An 18,079-nucleotide genomic window follows, 5' to 3' on the forward strand; every position below is an offset into this window, starting at 1 on the left:
GGGGGGGGGGGGTAGGGGGCTGGCATTGAGCAGTGCTGACTGTGTGTGGGGGTAGGGGGCTGGTATTGAGCAGTGCTGGCGGTGTGTGGGGGGTAGGGGGCTGGTATTGAGCAGTGCTGGCTGTGTGTGGGGGTAGGGGGCTGGTATTGAGCAGTGCTGGCGGTGTGTGGGGGGTAGGGGGCTGGTATTGAGCAGTGCTGGCTGTGTGGGGGGGGGGGTAGGGGGCAGGCATTGAACAGTGCTGGCTGTGTGTGGGGGTAGGGGGCTGGTATTGAGCAGTGCTGGCTGTGTGGGGGTAGGGGGCTGGTATTGAGCAGTGCTGGCTGTGTGGGGGTAGGGGGCTGGTATCGAGTCACGCTGGCTGTGTGTGGGGGTAGGGGGCTGGTATCGAGTCACGCTGGCTGTGTGTGGGGGTAGGGGGCTGGTATTGAGCAGTGCTGGCTGTGTGGGGGTAGGGGGCTGGTATTGAGCAGTGCTGGCTGTGTGTGTGGGGGTAGGGGGCTGGTATTGAGCAGTGCTGGCTGTGTGGGGGTAGGGGGCTGGTATTGAGGAGTGCTGGCTGTGTGGGGGTAGGGGGCTGGTATTGGACAGTGCTGGCTGTGTGTGTGTGGGTAGGGGGCTGGTATTGAGCAGTGCTGGCTGTGTGTGTGGGGGTAAGGGGCTGGTATTGAGCAGTGCTGGCTGTGTGTGGGGGTAGGGGGCTGGTATTGAGCAGTGCTGGCTGTGTGGGGGTAGGGGGCTGGTATTGAGCAGTGCTGGCTGTGTGGGGGTAGGGGGCTGGTATTGAGCAGTGCTGGCTGTGTGGGGGTAGGGGGCTGGTATTGAGCAGTGCTGGCTGTGTGGGGGTAGGGGGCTGGTATTGAGCAGTGCTGGCTGTGGGGGGGGGGGGTAGGGGGCTGGTATTGAGCAGTGCTGGCTGTGTGGGGGTAGGGGGCTGGTATTGAGCAGTGCTGGCTGTGTGGGGGTAGGGGGCTGCTATTAAGCAGTGCTGGCTGTGTGTGTGGGGGTAGGGGGCTGGTATTGAGCAGTGCTGGCTGTGTGGGGGTAGGGGGCTGGTATTGGACAGTGCTGGCTGTGTGTGTGTGTGTGGGTAGGGGGCTGGGATTGAGGAGTGCTGGCTGTGTGGGGGTAGGGGGCTGGTATTGAGGAGTGCTGGCTGTGTGGGGGTAGGGGGCTGGTATTGGACAGTGCTGGCTGTGTGTGTGTGTGGGTAGGGGGCTGGTATTGAGCAGTGCTGGCTGTGTGTGTGGGGGTAAGGGGCTGGTATTGAGCAGTGCTGGCTGTGTGTGGGGGTAGGGGGCTGGTATTGAGCAGTGCTGGCTGTGTGGGGGTAGGGGGCTGGTATTGAGCAGTGCTGGCTGTGTGGGGGTAGGGGGCTGGTATTGAGCAGTGCTGGCTGTGTGGGGGTAGGGGGCTGGTATTGAGCAGTGCTGGCTGTGGGGGGGGTAGGGGGCTGGTATTGAGCAGTGCTGGCTGTGTGGGGGTAGGGGGCTGGTATTGAGCAGTGCTGGCTGTGTGGGGGTAGGGGGCTGCTATTAAGCAGTGCTGGCTGTGTGTGTGGGGGTAGGGGGCTGGTATTGAGCAGTGCTGGCTGTGTGGGGGTAGGGGGCTGGTATTGAGCAGTGCTGGCTGTGTGTGTGGGTAGGGGGCTGGTATCGAGCAGTGCTGGCTGTGTGTGGGTAGGGAGCTGGTATTGAGCGGTGCTGGCTGTGTGTGGGGGTAGGGGGCTGGTATTGAGGAGTGCTGGCTGTGTGTGGGGGTAGGGGGCTGGTATTGAGCAGTGCTGGCTGTGTGTGTGTGGGGGTAGGGGGCTGGTATTGAGGAGTGCTGGCTGTGTGGGGGTAGGGGGCTGGTATTGGACAGTGCTGGCTGTGTGTGTGTGTGGGTAGGGGGCTGGTATTGAGCAGTGCTGGCTGTGTGTGTGGGGGTAAGGGGCTGGTATTGAGCAGTGCTGGCTGTGTGTGGGGGTAGGGGGCTGGTATTGAGCAGTGCTGGCTGTGTGGGGGTAGGGGGCTGGTATTGAGCAGTGCTGGCTGTGTGGGGGTAGGGGGCTGGCATTGAGCAGTGCTGGCTGTGTGGGGGTAGGGGGCTGGTATTGAGCAGTGCTGGCTGTGGGGGGGGGGGGGTAGGGGGCTGGTATTGAGCAGTGCTGGCTGTGTGGGGGTAGGGGGCTGCTATTGAGCTGTGCTGGCTGTGTGGGGGTAGGGGGCTGCTATTAAGCAGTGCTGGCTGTGTGTGTGGGGGTAGGGGGCTGGTATTGAGCAGTGCTGGCTGTGTGTGGGGGTAGGGGGCTGGTATTGAGCAGTGCTGGCTGTGTGTGTGGGGGTAGGGGGCTGGTATTGAGGAGTGCTGGCTGTGTGTGGGGGTAGGGGGCTGGTATTGAGCAGTGCTGGCTGTGTGTGGGGGTAGGGGGCTGGTATTGAGCAGTGCTGGCTGTGTGTGTGGGGGTAGGGGGCTGGTATTGAGGAGTGCTGGCTGTGTGTGGGGGTAGGGGGCTGGTATTGAGCAGTGCTGGCTGTGTGTGTGTGGGGGTAGGGGGCTGGTATTGAGGAGTGCTGGCTGTGTGGGGGTAGGGGGCTGGTATTGGACAGTGCTGGCTGTGTGTGTGTTTGGGTAGGGGGCTGGTATTGAGCAGTGCTGGCTGTGTGTGTGGGGGTAAGGGGCTGGTATTGAGCAGTGCTGGCTGTGTGTGGGGGTAGGGGGCTGGTATTGAGCAGTGCTGGCTGTGTGGGGGTAGGGGGCTGGTATTGAGCAGTGCTGGCTGTGTGGGGGTAGGGGGCTGGTATTGAGCAGTGCTGGCTGTGTGGGGGTAGGGGGCTGGTATTGAGCAGTGCTGGCTGTGGGGGGGGTAGGGGGCTGGTATTGAGCAGTGCTGGCTGTGTGGGGGTAGGGGGCTGGTATTGAGCAGTGCTGGCTGTGTGGGGGTAGGGGGCTGCTATTAAGCAGTGCTGGCTGTGTGTGTGGGGGTAGGGGGCTGGTATTGAGCAGTGCTGGCTGTGTGTGGGGGTAGGGGGCTGGTATTGAGCAGTGCTGGCTGTGTGGGGGTAGGGTGCTGGTACTGAGCAGTGCTGGCTGTGTGGGGGTAGGGGGCTGGTATTGAGCAGTGCTGGCTGTGTGTGTGGGTAGGGGGCTGGTATCGAGCAGTGCTGGCTGTGTGTGGGTAGGGAGCTGGTATTGAGCGGTGCTGGCTGTGTGTGGGGGTAGGGGGCTGGTATTGAGCAGTGCTGGCTGTGTGTGGGGGTAGGGGGCTGGTATTGAGCAGTGCTGGCTGTGTGTGGGGGTAGGGGGCTGGTATTGAGCAGTGCTGGCTGTGTGTGTGGGTAGGGGGCTGGTATTGAGCAGTGCTGGCTGTGTGTGTGGGGGTAGGGGGCTGCTATTGAGCAGTGCTGGCTGTGTGTGGGGGTAGGGGGCTGGTATTGAGCATTGCTGGCTGTGTGTGGGGGTAGGGGGCTGGTATTGAGCAGTGCTGGCTGTGTGTGTGGGGGTAGGGGTCTGGTATTGAGCAGTGCTGGCTGTGTGTATGGGTAGTGGGCTGGTATTGAGCAGTGCTGGCTGTGTGTGGGGGTAGGGGGCTGGTATTGAGCGGTGCTGGCTGTGTGTGTGGGGGTAGGGGGCTGGTATTGAGCAGTGCTGGCTGTGTGTGTGGGGGTAGGGGGCTGGTATTGAGCAGTGCTGGCTGTGTGTGGGGTTAGGGGGCTGGTATTGAGCAGTGCTGGCTGTGTGTGGGGGTAAGGGGCTGGTATTGAGCGGTGCTGGCTGTGTGTGGGTAGGGGGCTGGTATTGAGCAGTGCTGGCTGTGTGTGGGGGTAGGGGGCTGGTATTGAGCAGTGCTGGCTGTGTGTGGGTAGGGGGCTGGTATTGAGCAGTGCTGGCTGTGTGGGGGTAGGGGGCTGGCTGTGTGTGGGGGGAGGGGGCTGGTATTGAGCGGTGCTGGCTGTGTGTGGGTAGGGGGCTGGTATTGAGCAGTGCTGGCTGTGTGTGGGGGTAGGGGGCTGGTATTGAGCAGTGCTGGCTGTGTGGGGGTAGGGGGCTGGTATTGAGCAGTGCTGGCTGTGTGGGGGCAGGGGGCTGGTATTGAGCAGTGCTGGCTGTGTGGGGGTAGGGGGCTGGTATTGAGCAGTGCTGGCTGTGTGTGGGGGTAGGGGGCTGGTATTGAGCAGTGCTGGCTGTGTGGGGGTAGGGGGATGTTATTGAGCAGTGCTGGCTGTGTGGGGGTAGGGGGCTGGTATTGAGGAGTGCTGGCTGTGTGTGGGGGTAGGGGGCTGGTATTGAGCAGTGCTGGCTGTGTGTGGGGGTAGGGGGCTGGTATTGAGCAGTGCTGGCTGTGTGTGTGGGGGTAGGGGGCTGGTATTGAGGAGTGCTGGCTGTGTGTGGGGGTAGGGGGTTGGTATTGAGCAGTGCTGGCTGTGTGTGTGTGGGGGTAGGGGGCTGGTATTGAGGAGTGCTGGCTGTGTGGGGGTAGGGGGCTGGTATTGGACAGTGCTGGCTGTGTGTGTGTGTGGGTAGGGGGCTGGTATTGAGCAGTGCTGGCTGTGTGTGTGGGGGTAAGGGGCTGGTATTGAGCAGTGCTGGCTGTGTGTGGGGGTAGGGGGCTGGTATTGAGCAGTGCTGGCTGTGTGGGGGTAGGGGGCTGGTATTGAGCAGTGCTGGCTGTGTGGGGGTAGGGGGCTGGTATTGAGCAGTGCTGGCTGTGTGGGGGTAGGGGGCTGGTATTGAGCAGTGCTGGCTGTGGGGGGGGTAGGGGGCTGGTATTGAGCAGTGCTGGCTGTGTGGGGGTAGGGGGCTGGTATTGAGCAGTGCTGGCTGTGTGGGGGTAGGGGGCTGCTATTAAGCAGTGCTGGCTGTGTGTGTGGGGGTAGGGGGCTGGTATTGAGCAGTGCTGGCTGTGTGTGGGGGTAGGGGGCTGGTATTGAGCAGTGCTGGCTGTGTGGGGGTAGGGTGCTGGTACTGAGCAGTGCTGGCTGTGTGGGGGTAGGGGGCTGGTATTGAGCAGTGCTGGCTGTGTGTGTGGGTAGGGGGCTGGTATCGAGCAGTGCTGGCTGTGTGTGGGTAGGGAGCTGGTATTGAGCGGTGCTGGCTGTGTGTGGGGGTAGGGGGCTGGTATTGAGCAGTGCTGGCTGTGTGTGGGGGTAGGGGGCTGGTATTGAGCAGTGCTGGCTGTGTGTGGGGGTAGGGGGCTGGTATTGAGCAGTGCTGGCTGTGTGTGTGGGTAGGGGGCTGGTATTGAGCAGTGCTGGCTGTGTGTGTGGGGGTAGGGGGCTGCTATTGAGCAGTGCTGGCTGTGTGTGGGGGTAGGGGGCTGGTATTGAGCAGTGCTGGCTGTGTGTGGGGGTAGGGGGCTGGTATTGAGCAGTGCTGGCTGTGTGTGTGGGGGTAGGGGTCTGGTATTGAGCAGTGCTGGCTGTGTGTATGGGTAGTGGGCTGGTATTGAGCAGTGCTGGCTGTGTGTGGGGGTAGGGGGCTGGTATTGAGCGGTGCTGGCTGTGTGTGTGGGGGTAGGGGGCTGGTATTGAGCAGTGCTGGCTGTGTGTGTGGGGGTAGGGGGCTGGTATTGAGCAGTGCTGGCTGTGTGTGGGGTTAGGGGGCTGGTATTGAGCAGTGCTGGCTGTGTGTGGGGGTAAGGGGCTGGTATTGAGCGGTGCTGGCTGTGTGTGGGTAGGGGGCTGGTATTGAGCAGTGCTGGCTGTGTGTGGGGGTAGGGGGCTGGTATTGAGCAGTGCTGGCTGTGTGTGGGTAGGGGGCTGGTATTGAGCAGTGCTGGCTGTGTGGGGGTAGGGGGCTGGCTGTGTGTGGGGGGAGGGGGCTGGTATTGAGCGGTGCTGGCTGTGTGTGGGTAGGGGGCTGGTATTGAGCAGTGCTGGCTGTGTGTGGGGGTAGGGGGCTGGTATTGAGCAGTGCTGGCTGTGTGGGGGTAGGGGGCTGGTATTGAGCAGTGCTGGCTGTGTGGGGGTAGGGGGCTGGTATTGAGCAGTGCTGGCTGTGTGGGGGTAGGGGGCTGGTATTGAGCAGTGCTGGCTGTGTGTGGGGGTAGGGGGCTGGTATTGAGCAGTGCTGGCTGTGTGGGGGTAGGGGGATGTTATTGAGCAGTGCTGGCTGTGTGGGGGTAGGGGGCTGGTATTGAGCAGTGCTGGCTGTGTGTGGGGGTAGGGGGCTGGTATTAAGCAGTGCTGGCTGTGTGTGTGGGGGTAGGGGGCTGGTATTGAGCAGTGCTGGCTGTGTGTGTGGGTAGGGGGCTGGTATCGAGCAGTGCTGGCTGTGTGTGGGGGTAGGGGGCTGGTATTGAGCAGTGCTGGCTGTGTGTGTGTGGGTAGGGGTCTGGTATTGAGCAGTGCTGGCTGTGTGTATGGGTAGTGGGCTGGTATTGAGCAGTGCTGGCTGTGTGTGGGGGTAGGGGGCTGGTATTGAGCGGTGCTGGCTGTGTGTTGGGGTAGGGGGCTGGTATTGAGCGGTGCTGGCTGTGTGTGGGGGTCGGGGGCTGGTATTGAGCAGTGCTGGCTGTGTGGGGATAGGGGGCTGGTATTGAGCAGTGCTGGCTGTGTGTGGGGGTAAGGGGCTGGTATTGAGCGGTGCTGGCTGTGTGTGGGTAGGGGGCTGGTATTGAGCAGTGCTGGCTGTGTGTGGGAGTAGGGGGCTGGTATTGAGCAGTGCTGGCTGTGTGTGGGGGTAGGGGGCTGGTATTGAGCGGTGCTGGCTGTGTGTGGGGATAGGGGGCTGGTATTGAGCAGTGCTGGCTGTGTGGGGGTAGGAGGCTGGTATTGAGCGGTGCTGGCTGTGTGTGGGGATAGGGGGCTGGTATTGAGCAGTGCTGGCTGTGTGTGGGGGTAGGGGGCTGGTATTGAGCGGTGCTGGCTGTGTGTGGGGGTAGGGGGCTGGTATTGAGCGGTGCTGGCTGTGTGTGGGGATAGGGGGCTGGTATTGAGCAGTGCTGGCTGTGTGGGGGTAGGGGGCTGGTATTGAGCGGTGCTGGCTGTGTGTGGGGATAGGGGGCTGGTATTGAGCAGTGCTGGCTGTGTGTGGGGGTAGGGGGCTGGTATTGAGCGGTGCTGGCTGTGTGTGGGGGTAGGGGGCTGGTATTGAGCAGTGCTGGCTGTGTGGGGGTAGGGGGCTGGCTGTGTGTGGGGGGAGGGGGCTGGTATTGAGCGGTGCTGGCTGTGTGTGGGTAGGGGGCTGGTATTGAGCAGTGCTGGCTGTGTGTGGGGGTAGGGGGCTGGTATTGAGCAGTGCTGGCTGTGTGGGGGTAGGGGGCTGGTATTGAGCAGTGCTGGCTGTGTGGGGGTAGGGGGCTGGTATTGAGCAGTGCTGGCTGTGTGTGGGGGTAGGGGGCTGGTATTGAGCGGTGCTGGCTGTGTGGGGGTAGGGGGCTGGTATTGAGCAGTGCTGGCTGTGTGTGGGGGTAGGGGGCTGGTATTGAGCAGTGCTGGCTGTGTGGGGGTAGGGGGATGTTATTGAGCAGTGCTGGCTGTGTGGGGGTAGGGGGCTGGTATTGAGCAGTGCTGGCTGTGTGTGGGGGTATGGGGCTGGTATTGAGCAGTGCTGGCTGTGTGTGTGTGTGGGTAGGGGGCTGGTATTGAGCAGTGCTGGCTGTGTGGGGTAGGGGGCTGGTATTGAGCAGTGCTGGCTGTGTGTGGGGATAGGGGGCTGGTATTGAGGAGTGCTGGCTGTGTGGGGGTAGGGGGCTGGTATTGAGCAGTGCTGGCTGTGTGTGGAAGTAGGGGCTGGTATTGAGCAGTGCTGGATGTGCGGAGGTCGGGGGCTGGTATCGAGTCACGCTGGCTGTGTGTGGGGGTACGGGGCTGGTATTGAGGAGTGCTGGCTGTGTGTGGGGATAGGGGGCTGGTATTGAGCAGTGCTGGCTGTGTGTGGGGGTAGGGGTCTGGTATTGAGCAGTGCTGGCTGTGTGGGGGTAGGGGGCTGGTATTGAGCAGTGCTGGCTGTGTGTGGGGGTAGGGGGCTGGTATTGAGCAGTGCTGGCTGTGTGGGGGTAGGGGGCTGGTATTGAGCAGTGCTGGATGTGTGGAGGTAGGGAGCTGGTATCGAGTCACGCTGGCTGTGTGGGGGTAGGGGGCTGGTATTGAGCAGTGCTGGCTGTGTGTGGGGATAGGGGGCTGGTATTGAGCAGTGCTGGCTGTGTGGGGGTAGGGGGCTGGTATTGAGCAGTGCTGGCTGTGTGTGGGGATAGGGGGCTGGTATTGAGCAGTGCTGGCTGTGTGTGTGGGGATAGGGGGCTGGTATTGAGCAGTGCTGGCTGTGTGTGGGGATAGGGGGCTGGTATTGAGCAGTGCTGGCTGTGTGGGGGTAGGGGGCTGGTATTGAGCAGTGCTGGCTGTGTGTGGGGGTAGGGGGCTGGTATTGAGCAGTGCTGGCTGTGTGGGGGTAGGGGGCTGGTATTGAGCAGTGCTGGCTGTGTGTGGGGGTAGGGTGCTGGTATTGAGCAGTGCTGGCTGTGTGTGTGGGGGTAGGGGGCTGGTATTGAGCAGTGCTGGCTGTGTGTGGGGATAGGGGGCTGGTATTGAGCAGTGCTGGCTGTGTGGGGGTAGGGGGCTGGTATTGAGCAGTGCTGGCTGTGTGTGGGGGTAGGGTGCTGGTATTGAGCAGTGCTGGCTGTGTGTGTGGGGGTAGGGGGCTGGTATTGAGCAGTGCTGGCTGTGTGTGGGGATAGGGGGCTGGTATTGAGCAGTGCTGGCTGTGTGGGGGTAGGGGGCTGGTATTGAGCAGTGCTGGCTGTGTGTGGGGGTAGGGGGCTGGTATTGAGCAGTGCTGGCTGTGTGGGGGTAGGGGGCTGGTATTGAGCAGTGCTGGCTGTGTGTGGGGGTAGGGGGCTGGTATTGAGCAGTGCTGGCTGTGTGTGGGGATAGGGGGCTGGTATTGAGCAGTGCTGGCTATGTGAGGGGGGGGTAGGGGGCTAGTATTGAGCAGTGCTGGCTGTGTGGGGGTAGGGGGCTGGTATTGAGCAGTGCTGGATGTGTGGGGGTAGGGAGCTGGTATCGAGTCACGCTGGCTGTGTGGGGGTAGGGGGCTGACTGTCACCTGGTATTCCAGGTGCAGAACAAGCGACTTACTGGCCAATGACAGGCCTGTTTCACACTTGCTGTTTATTTTTTGTTTCAGAGAAAGCTGAGCATGTTGGGAAATCCGGTGAGTTCTGAGAACGCAGCCTATTCAAGGGCGGACGGTGGCACAGTGGTTAGCACTGGTGTCACACAGCGCCGAGGTTCCAGGTTAAATCCCGGCCCTGGGTCACTGTACGTGTGGAGTTTGCACATCCTCCCCGTGTCTCCGTGGGTCTCGCCCCCACAACCCAAAGCTCTTCAGGGTAGGTGGATTGGCCACGCTAAATTACCTCTTAATTGGAAAAAATAATTGGGTATTGTAAATTTCTATTAAAAAAAGAGTTCAGCAAAAAAGTGTGATCATTCAGATTAGAATATTTAAGTGTTTTAACCCAATATATAAAGCACTTTCCCTATCACTTAATGACCAGATCTCAACAGCTATCCTGGGCTGCACCACATAAAGCAGGCCATCAAAATGGAAAGCACTTACTGTAATAAAGTGAATTGCCTGGGTTATTTCCTCAGGCATTGCATATGGCAAATAATCTCCATGGCAACATGCCTCTGCGACCCCATCCCTCTCCTCCAGCCACTGGGGGGGGGGGGAAACTGCACATCTCCGAGAGGCGAGAGATTTTTGAATCAATCTCTGCTGTCCACGATTCTACACTCAGCAATCGGCCAAAGCAATATTGGAACCCGTGTCTCTTTCTGCTTTTTCTGAATATTTTTCACCCCTTGACGTTGTACTCTCAAATTGAGCCCACAGTACTGGAATAATACATTCCTGGTAATGCATTGTGTTTCAATTATTCCGACTCTCTCCTGCAGCTCCCACATTCCGCCCTCTGTAAACCCGAGGCCATTCTGAAACTGTGCCGGCTGAGCCTTCACCCACAGCGGGGTCCCTTCCCCAATCACCCCTGCGCTCACTGACCAAGCTGGTCAAGCAATTTCCCAGCTTCAAAACTCTCAAGCTCGTTTTCAAACCGCTCCACCCATGTTTCCTCCCGTCTCTAATCTCCTCCACCCAGTCCTCCAAGAGATCCATGTTCCTCTCCTTCCGGCCTCTTGAACATCCCTGATTTCAATCGCTCCATCATTGGTGGCCGTTGTTTGTGTTCCAAGCTCTGGAATCCGCTCCGAAAACCCCTCCAGCTCTCTGACTCCACCTTCCCCATTTAACACATTCCTTGATGCCAATCTCTTTGCATTTGGTCAACTAACCTAATACTTCCTTATGTGGCTTGGTGTTGTTTTATAATGCACCTGTGGGACTTTGTACATTAAGGGTGTATTGTTATAAAAGTTGTTGCATAATGCAAACATAGTGTATTATCTGACAAATGAGCAACGCCACATAAGGCCCATGAGCGTAACAATTACTAAGAGGAAATCCTTTCACGTTGATGAAGTAGGATTCTGTTTAAACACAGTTCTCTGGTAGACTGACAACTTTCAGATCCTCAGTTTATTTTCTGGTATAATTAATACTTTTGTTTGAAGTTGCCTGGTGTCCCTCTGACAATTTTCTCTCTTTTGTTTTTCTCTTCAGAATGTGAGGCACTTCAGATGGAGTTTGGTAAGGGATTAATCCTGAAACCCCCAGTTTGACATTGGTTTATTAATTAACGTTGTGTGTTCAATAATTATGAGACCCACAACCACTGCAATGGAGAAGGCCAAAGCAGCAGATACCTGGGAACCCACCACCCTGACTTGGAAACATATCGGCGTTTCTTCACTCCCACATGGTCAAAATCCTGGAACGCCATCCCTAACAGCACAGTGAATGTACCTACACCTCAGGGACGGCAGCGCTTTAAGACAACTCACTACCACCTTGTGAAGGGCAGTTCGGGGATGGGCAATAAATGTTGGCCTAACCAGTGATGTCCACATCCTGTGGAAGTAATTAAAAAAGGCAAATTGAGTGGATAGTCCTGGGTTTGTTTCTGGGACTGTTGGGCTGCTGGTTTTATTGTTTATGGGAATATTCCTTCTTTAGTGTTTGATGGGGACAGTGTAGAGGGAGCTTTACCCTAACCCTGTGCTCTACCCTAACCCCGTGCTGTACCTGTCCTGGGAGTGTTTGATGGGGACAGTTTAGAGGGAGCTTTACTCTGTATCTAACCCCGTGCTGTACCTGTCCTGAGAGTGTTTGATGGGGACAGTGTTGAGGGAGCTTTACTCTGTATCTAACCCCGTGCTGTACCTGTCCTGGGAGCTTTTGAAGTGACTGTTTAGAGGGAGCTTTACTCTGTATCTAACCACGTGCAGCACCTGTCCTGGGAGTGCTGGATGGGGACAGTGTAGAGGGAGCTTTACTCTGTATCTAAACCCGTGCTGTACCTGTCCTGGGAGTGTTTGATGGGGACAGTGTAGAGGGAGCTTTACTCTGTATCTAACCCCGTGCTGTACCTGTCCTCGGAGTGTTTGATGGGGACAGTGTAGAGGGAGCTTTACTCTGTATCTAACCCCGTGCTGTACCTGTCCTGAGAGTGTTTGATGGGGACAGTGTAGAGGGAGCTTTACTCTGTATCTAACCCCGTGCTGTCCCTGTCCTGGGAGTGTTTGATGGGGACAGTGTAGAGGGAGCTTTACTCTGTATCTAACCCCGTGCTGTAGCTGTACTGAGAGTGGTTGATGGGAACAGTGTAGAGGGAGCTTTACTCTGTATCTAAAACCGTGCTGTACCAGTCCTGGGAGTGTTTGATGGGACAGTGCAGAGGGAGCTTTACTCTGTATCGAACCCCGTGCTGCACCTGTCCTGGTAGTGTTTGATGGGGACAGTGTAGAGGGAGCTTTACTCTGTATCTAACCCCGTGCTGTACCTGTCCTGGGAGTGTTTGATGGGGACAGTGTTGAGGGAGCTTTACTCTGTATCTAACCCCGTGCTGTACCTGTCCTGGGAGCTTTTGAAGGGACTGTTTAGAGGGAGCTTTACTCTGTATCTAACACCGTGCTGTACCAGTCCTGGGAGTGTTTGATGGGACAGTTCAGAGGGAGCTTTACTCTGTATCTAACCCCGTGCTGTATCTGTCCTGGGAGTGTTTGATGGGGACAGTGTAGAGGGAGCTTTACCCTGTATCTAACCCCGTGCTGCACCTGTCCTGGTAGTGTTTGATGGGGACAGTGCAGAGGGAGCTTTACTCTGTATCTAACCCCGTGCTGTACCTGTCCTGGGAGTGTTTGATGGGCACAGTGTAGAGGGAGCTTTACTCTGTATCTAGCCCCGTGCTGTACCTGTCCTGGGAGTGTTTGATGGGACAGTGTAGAGGGAGCTTTACTCTGTATATAACACCGTGCTGTATCTGTCCAGGGAGTGTTTGATGGGGACAGTGTTGAGGGAGCTTTAGTCTGTATCTAACCCCGTGCTGTACCTTTCCTGGGAGTGTTTGATGGGGACAGTGTAGAGAGAGCGTTACTCTGTATTTAACCCCCTGCTGTACCTGTCCTGGGAGAGTTTGATGGGGACAGTGTAGAGGGAGCTTTACTCTGTATCTAACCCCGTGCTGTACCTGTCCTGGCAGTGTTTGATGGGGCCACTGTAGAGGGAGCTTTACTCTGTATCTAACCCTGTGCTGTATCTGTCCTGGGAGTGTTTAATGGGGCCACTGTAGAGGGAGCTTTACTCTGTATCTAACCCTGTGCTGTACCTGTCCTGGGAGTGTTTGATTGGAATGTTTAGAGGGAGCTTTACTCTGTATCTAACCCCGTGCTGTACCTGTCCTGGGAGTGTTTGATGGGGACAGTGTAGAGGGAGCTTTGCTCTGTATCTAACACCGTGCTGTATCAGTCCAGGGAGTGTTTGATGGGGACAGTGTGGAGGGAGCTTTACTCTGTATCTAACCGCGTGCTGTACCTGTCCTGGGAGTGTTTGATGGGGACAGTGTTGAGGGAGCTTTACTCTGTATCTAACCCCCTGCTGTACCTGTCCTGGGAGTGTTTGATGGGGACAGTGTAGAGGGAGTTTTACTCTGTATCTAACCCCGTGCAGTATCTGTCCTGGGAGTGTTTGATGGGGGCAGTCTAGAGGGAGCTTTACTCTGTATCTAACCCCGTGCTGTACCTGTCCTGGGAGTGTTTGATGGGGACAGTGTAGAGGGAGCTTAACTCTGTATCTAGCCCCGTGCTGTACCTGTCCTGGGAGTGTTTGATGGGGACAGTGTAGACGGAGCTCTACTTTGTATCTAAACCCGTGCTGCACCTGTCCTGAGAGTGGTTGATGGGGTAGTGATTAGGGAGCTTTACTCTGTATCTAACACCGTGCTGTACCAGTCCTGGGAGTGTTGGATGGGACAGTGCAGAGGTAGCTTTACTCTGTATCTAACCCCCTGCTGTACCTGTCCTGAGAGTGTTTGATGGGACAGTGTAGAGGGAGCTTTACTCTGTATCTAGCCCCGTGCTGTACCTGTCCTGGGAGTGTTTGATGGGACAGTGTAGAGGGAGCTTTACTCTGTATCTAACCCCATGCTGTACCTGTCCTGGGAGTGTTTGATGGGGACAGTGCAGAGGTAGCTTTACTCTGTATCTAACCCTGTGCTGTATCTGTCCTGGGAGTGTTTGATGGGGACAGTGTTGAGGGAGCTTTAGTCTGTATCTAACCCCGTGCTGCACCTTTCCTGGGAGTGTTTGATGGGTACAGTGTAGAGAGAGCGTTACTCTGTATTTAACCGCCTGCTGTACCTGTCCTGGGAGAGTTTGATGGGGACAGTGTAGAGGGAGCTTTACTCTGTATCTAACCCCGTGCTGTACCTGTCCTGGGAGTGTTTGATGGGGACAGTGTAGAGGGAGCTTTGCTCTGTATCTAACACCGTGCTGTATCTGTCCAGGGAGTGTTTGATGGGACTGTTTAGAGGGAGCTTTACACTGTATCTAACCGCGTGCTGTACCTGTCCTGGGAGAGTTTGATGGGGACAGTGTAGAGGGAGCTTGGCTCTGTATCTAACACCGTGCTGTATCTGTCCTGGGAGTGTTTGATGGGGACAGTGTTGAGGGAGCTTTACTCAGTATTAACCCCTGCTGTACCTGTCCTGGGAGTGTTTGATGGGGACAGTGTTGAGGGAGCTTTACTCTGTATCTAACCCCCTGCTGTACCTGTCCTGGGAGTGTTTGATGGGGACAATGTAGAGGGAGTTTTACTCTGTATCTAACCCCCTGCTGTACCTGTCCTGGGAGTGTTTGATGGGGCCACTGTAGAGGGAGCTTTACTCTGTATCTAACCCTGTGCTGTACCTATCCTGGGAGTGTTTGATTGGACTGTTTAGAGGGAGCTTTACTCTGTATCTAACCCCGTGCTGTACCTGTCCTGGGAGTGTTTGATGGGGACAGTGTAGAGGGAGCTTTGCTCTGTATCTAACACCGTGCTGTATCTGTCCAGGGAGTGTTTGATGGGGACAGTGTGGAGGGAGCTTTACTCTGTATCTAACCCCGTGCTGTACCTGTCCTGAGAGTGTTTGATGGGACTGTTTAGAGGGAGCTTTACTCTGTATCTAACCGCGTGCTGTACCTGTCCTGGGAGAGTTTGATGGGGACAGTGTAGAGGGAGCTTGGCTCTGTATCTAACACCGTGCTGTATCTGTCCTGGGAGTATTTGATGGGGACAGTGTAGAGGGAGCTTTACTCTGTATCTAACCCCGTGCTGTACCTGTCCTGGGAGTGTTTGATGGGGACAGTGTAGAGGGAGCTTTACTCTGTATCTAACCGCGTGCTGTACCTGTACTGGGAGAGTTTGATGGGGACAGTGTAGAGGGAGCTTGGCTCTGTATCTAACACCGTGCTGTACCTGTCCTGGGAGTGTTTGATGGGGACAGTGTTGAGGGAGCTTTACTCTGTATCTAACCCCCTGCTGTACCTGTCCTGGGAGTGTTTGATGGGGACAGTGTAGAGGGAGTTTTACTCTGTATCTAACCCCGTGCAGTATCTGTCCTGGGAGTGTTTGATGGGGGCAGTCTAGAGGGAGCTTTACTCTGTATCTAACCCCGTGCTGTACCTGTCCTGGGAGTGTTTGATGGGGACAGTGTAGAGGGAGCTTTACTCTGTATCTAGCCCCCTGCTGTACCTGTCCTGGGAGAGTTTGATGGGGACAGTGTAGAGGGAGCTTTACTCTGTATCTAACCCCGTGCTGTACCTGTCCTGGGAGTGTTTGATGGGGACAGTGTAGAGGGAGCTTTACTCTGTATCTAACCCCGTGCTGTACCTGTCCTGGCAGTGTTTGATGGGGCCACTGTAGAGGGAGCTTTACTCTGTATCTAACCCTGTGCTGTATCTGTCCTGGGAGTGTTTGATGGGGCCACTGTAGAGGGAGCTTTACTCTGTATCTAACCTTGTGCTGTACCTGTCCTGGGAGTGTTTGATTGGACTGTTTAGAGGGAGCTTTGCTCTGTATCTAACACCGTGCTGTATCTGTCCAGGGAGTGTTTGATGGGGACAGTGTGGAGGGAGCTTTACTCTGTATCTAGCCCCGTGCTGTACCTGTCCTGGGAGTGTTTGATGGGACAGTGTAGAGGGAGCTTTACTCTGTATCTAACCCCATGCTGTACCTGTCCTGGGAGTGTTTGATGGGGACAGTGCAGAGGTAGCTTTACTCTGTATCTAACCCTGTGCTGTATCTGTCCTGGGAGTGTTTGATGGGGACAGTGTTGAGGGAGCTTTAGTCTGTATCTAACCCCGTGCTGCACCTTTCCTGGGAGTGTTTGATGGGTACAGTGTAGAGAGAGCGTTACTCTGTATTTAACCCCCTGCTGTACCTGTCCTGGGAGAGTTTGATGGGGACAGTGTAGAGGGAGCTTTACTCTGTATCTAACCCCGTGCTGTACCTGTCCTGGGAGTGTTTGATGGGGACAGTGTAGAGGGAGCTTTGCTCTGTATCTAACACCGTGCTGTATCTGTCCAGGGAGTGTTTGATGGGACTGTTTAGAGGGAGCTTTACACTGTATCTAACCGCGTGCTGTACCTGTCCTGGGAGAGTTTGATGGGGACAGTGTAGAGGGAGCTTGGCTCTGTATCTAACACCGTGCTGTATCTGTCCTGGGAGTGTTTGATGGGGACAGTGTTGAGGGAGCTTTACTCAGTATTAACCCCTGCTGTACCTGTCCTGGGAGTGTTTGATGGGGACAGTGTTGAGGGAGCTTTACTCTGTATCTAACCCCCTGCTGTACCTGTCCTGGGAGTGTTTGATGGGGACAATGTAGAGGGAGTTTTACTCTGTATCTAACCCCGTGCAGTATCTGTCCTGGGAGTGTTTGATGGGGGCAGTCTAGAGGGAGCTTTACTCTGTATCTAACCCCGTGCTGTACCTGTCCTGGGAGTGTTTGATGGGGACAGTGGAGAGGGAGCTTTACTCTGTATCTAGCCCCCTGCTGTACCTGTCCTGGGAGTGTTTGATGGGGCCACTGTAGAGGGAGCTTTACTCTGTATCTAACCCTGTGCTGTACCTATCCTGGGAGTGTTTGATTGGATTGTTTAGAGGGAGCTTTACTCTGTATCTAACCCCGTGCTGTACCTGTCCTGGGAGTGTTTGATGGGGACAGTGTAGAGGGAGCTTTGCTCTGTATCTAACACCGTGCTGTATCTGTCCAGGGAGTGTTTGATGGGGACAGTGTGGAGGGAGCTTTACTCTGTATCTAACCCCGTGCTGTACCTGTCCTGAGAGTGTTTGATGGGACTGTTTAGAGGGAGCTTTACTCTGTATCTAACCGCGTGCTGTACCTGTCCTGGGAGAGTTTGATGGGGACAGTGTAGAGGGAGCTTGGCTCTGTATCTAACACCGTGCTGTATCTGTCCTGGGAGTATTTGATGGGGACAGTGTAGAGGGAGCTTTACTCTGTATCTAACCCCGTGCTGTACCTGTCCTGGGAGTGTTTGATGGGGACAGTGTAGAGGGAGCTTTACTCTGTATCTAACCGCGTGCTGTACCTGTACTGGGAGAGTTTGATGGGGACAGTGTAGAGGGAGCTTGGCTCTGTATCTAACACCGTGCTGTACCTGTCCTGGGAGTGTTTGATGGGGACAGTGTTGAGGGAGCTTTACTCTGTATCTAACCCCCTGCTGTACCTGTCCTGGGAGTGTTTGATGGGGACAGTGTAGAGGGAGTTTTACTCTGTATCTAACCCCGTGCAGTATCTGTCCTGGGAGTGTTTGATGGGGGCAGTCTAGAGGGAGCTTTACTCTGTATCTAACCCCGTGCTGTACCTGTCCTGGGAGTGTTTGATGGGGACAGTGTAGAGGGAGCTTTACTCTGTATCTAGCCCCCTGCTGTACCTGTCCTGGGAGAGTTTGATGGGGACAGTGTAGAGGGAGCTTTACTCTGTATCTAACCCCGTGCTGTACCTGTCCTGGGAGTGTTTGATGGGGACAGTGTAGAGGGAGCTTTACTCTGTATCTAACCCCGTGCTGTACCTGTCCTGGCAGTGTTTGATGGGGCCACTGTAGAGGGAGCTTTACTCTGTATCTAACCCTGTGCTGTATCTGTCCTGGGAGTGTTTGATGGGGCCACTGTAGAGGGAGCTTTACTCTGTATCTAACCTTGTGCTGTACCTGTCCTGGGAGTGTTTGATTGGACTGTTTAGAGGGAGCTTTGCTCTGTATCTAACACCGTGCTGTATCTGTCCAGGGAGTGTTTGATGGGGACAGTGTGGAGGGAGCTTTACTCTGTATCTAACCCCGTGCTGTACCTGTCCTGAGAGTGTTTGATGGGACTGTTTAGAGGGAGCTTTACTCTGTATCTAACCCCGTGCTGTACCTGTCCTGGGAGTGTTTGATGGGGACAGTGTAGAGGGAGCTTTGCTCTGTATCTAACACCGTGCTGTATCTGTCCAGGGAGTGTTTGATGGGGCCACTGTAGAGGGAGCTTTACTCTGTATCTAACCCTGTGCTGTACCTGTCCTGGGAGTGTTTGATTGGACTGTTTAGAGGGAGCTTTACTCTGTATCTAACCCCGTGCTGTACCTGTCCTGGGAGAGTTTGATGCGGACAGTGTAGAGGGAGCTTGGCTCTGTATCTGACACCGTGCTGTATCTGTC

The 18,079-nt window shown here is 56.1% G+C and overlaps 1 protein-coding gene across 1 annotated transcript in view; it reads left to right on the forward strand.

The window, feature by feature from the left end:
* Window positions 1–18,079, forward strand: part of LOC140390448 (butyrophilin subfamily 2 member A1-like) — a 95,842-nt gene that overhangs the window by 41,675 nt on the left and 36,088 nt on the right. The window contains 2 exon segments of the mRNA XM_072475595.1: window positions 9,109–9,135; window positions 10,609–10,635. Of these exon segments, the coding sequence (XP_072331696.1) occupies window positions 9,109–9,135; window positions 10,609–10,635 (54 nt within the window).

This window comes from Scyliorhinus torazame, chromosome 14 (assembly GCF_047496885.1).
Source record: "Scyliorhinus torazame isolate Kashiwa2021f chromosome 14, sScyTor2.1, whole genome shotgun sequence".
Classification (NCBI taxonomy): domain Eukaryota; kingdom Metazoa; phylum Chordata; class Chondrichthyes; order Carcharhiniformes; family Scyliorhinidae; genus Scyliorhinus; species Scyliorhinus torazame.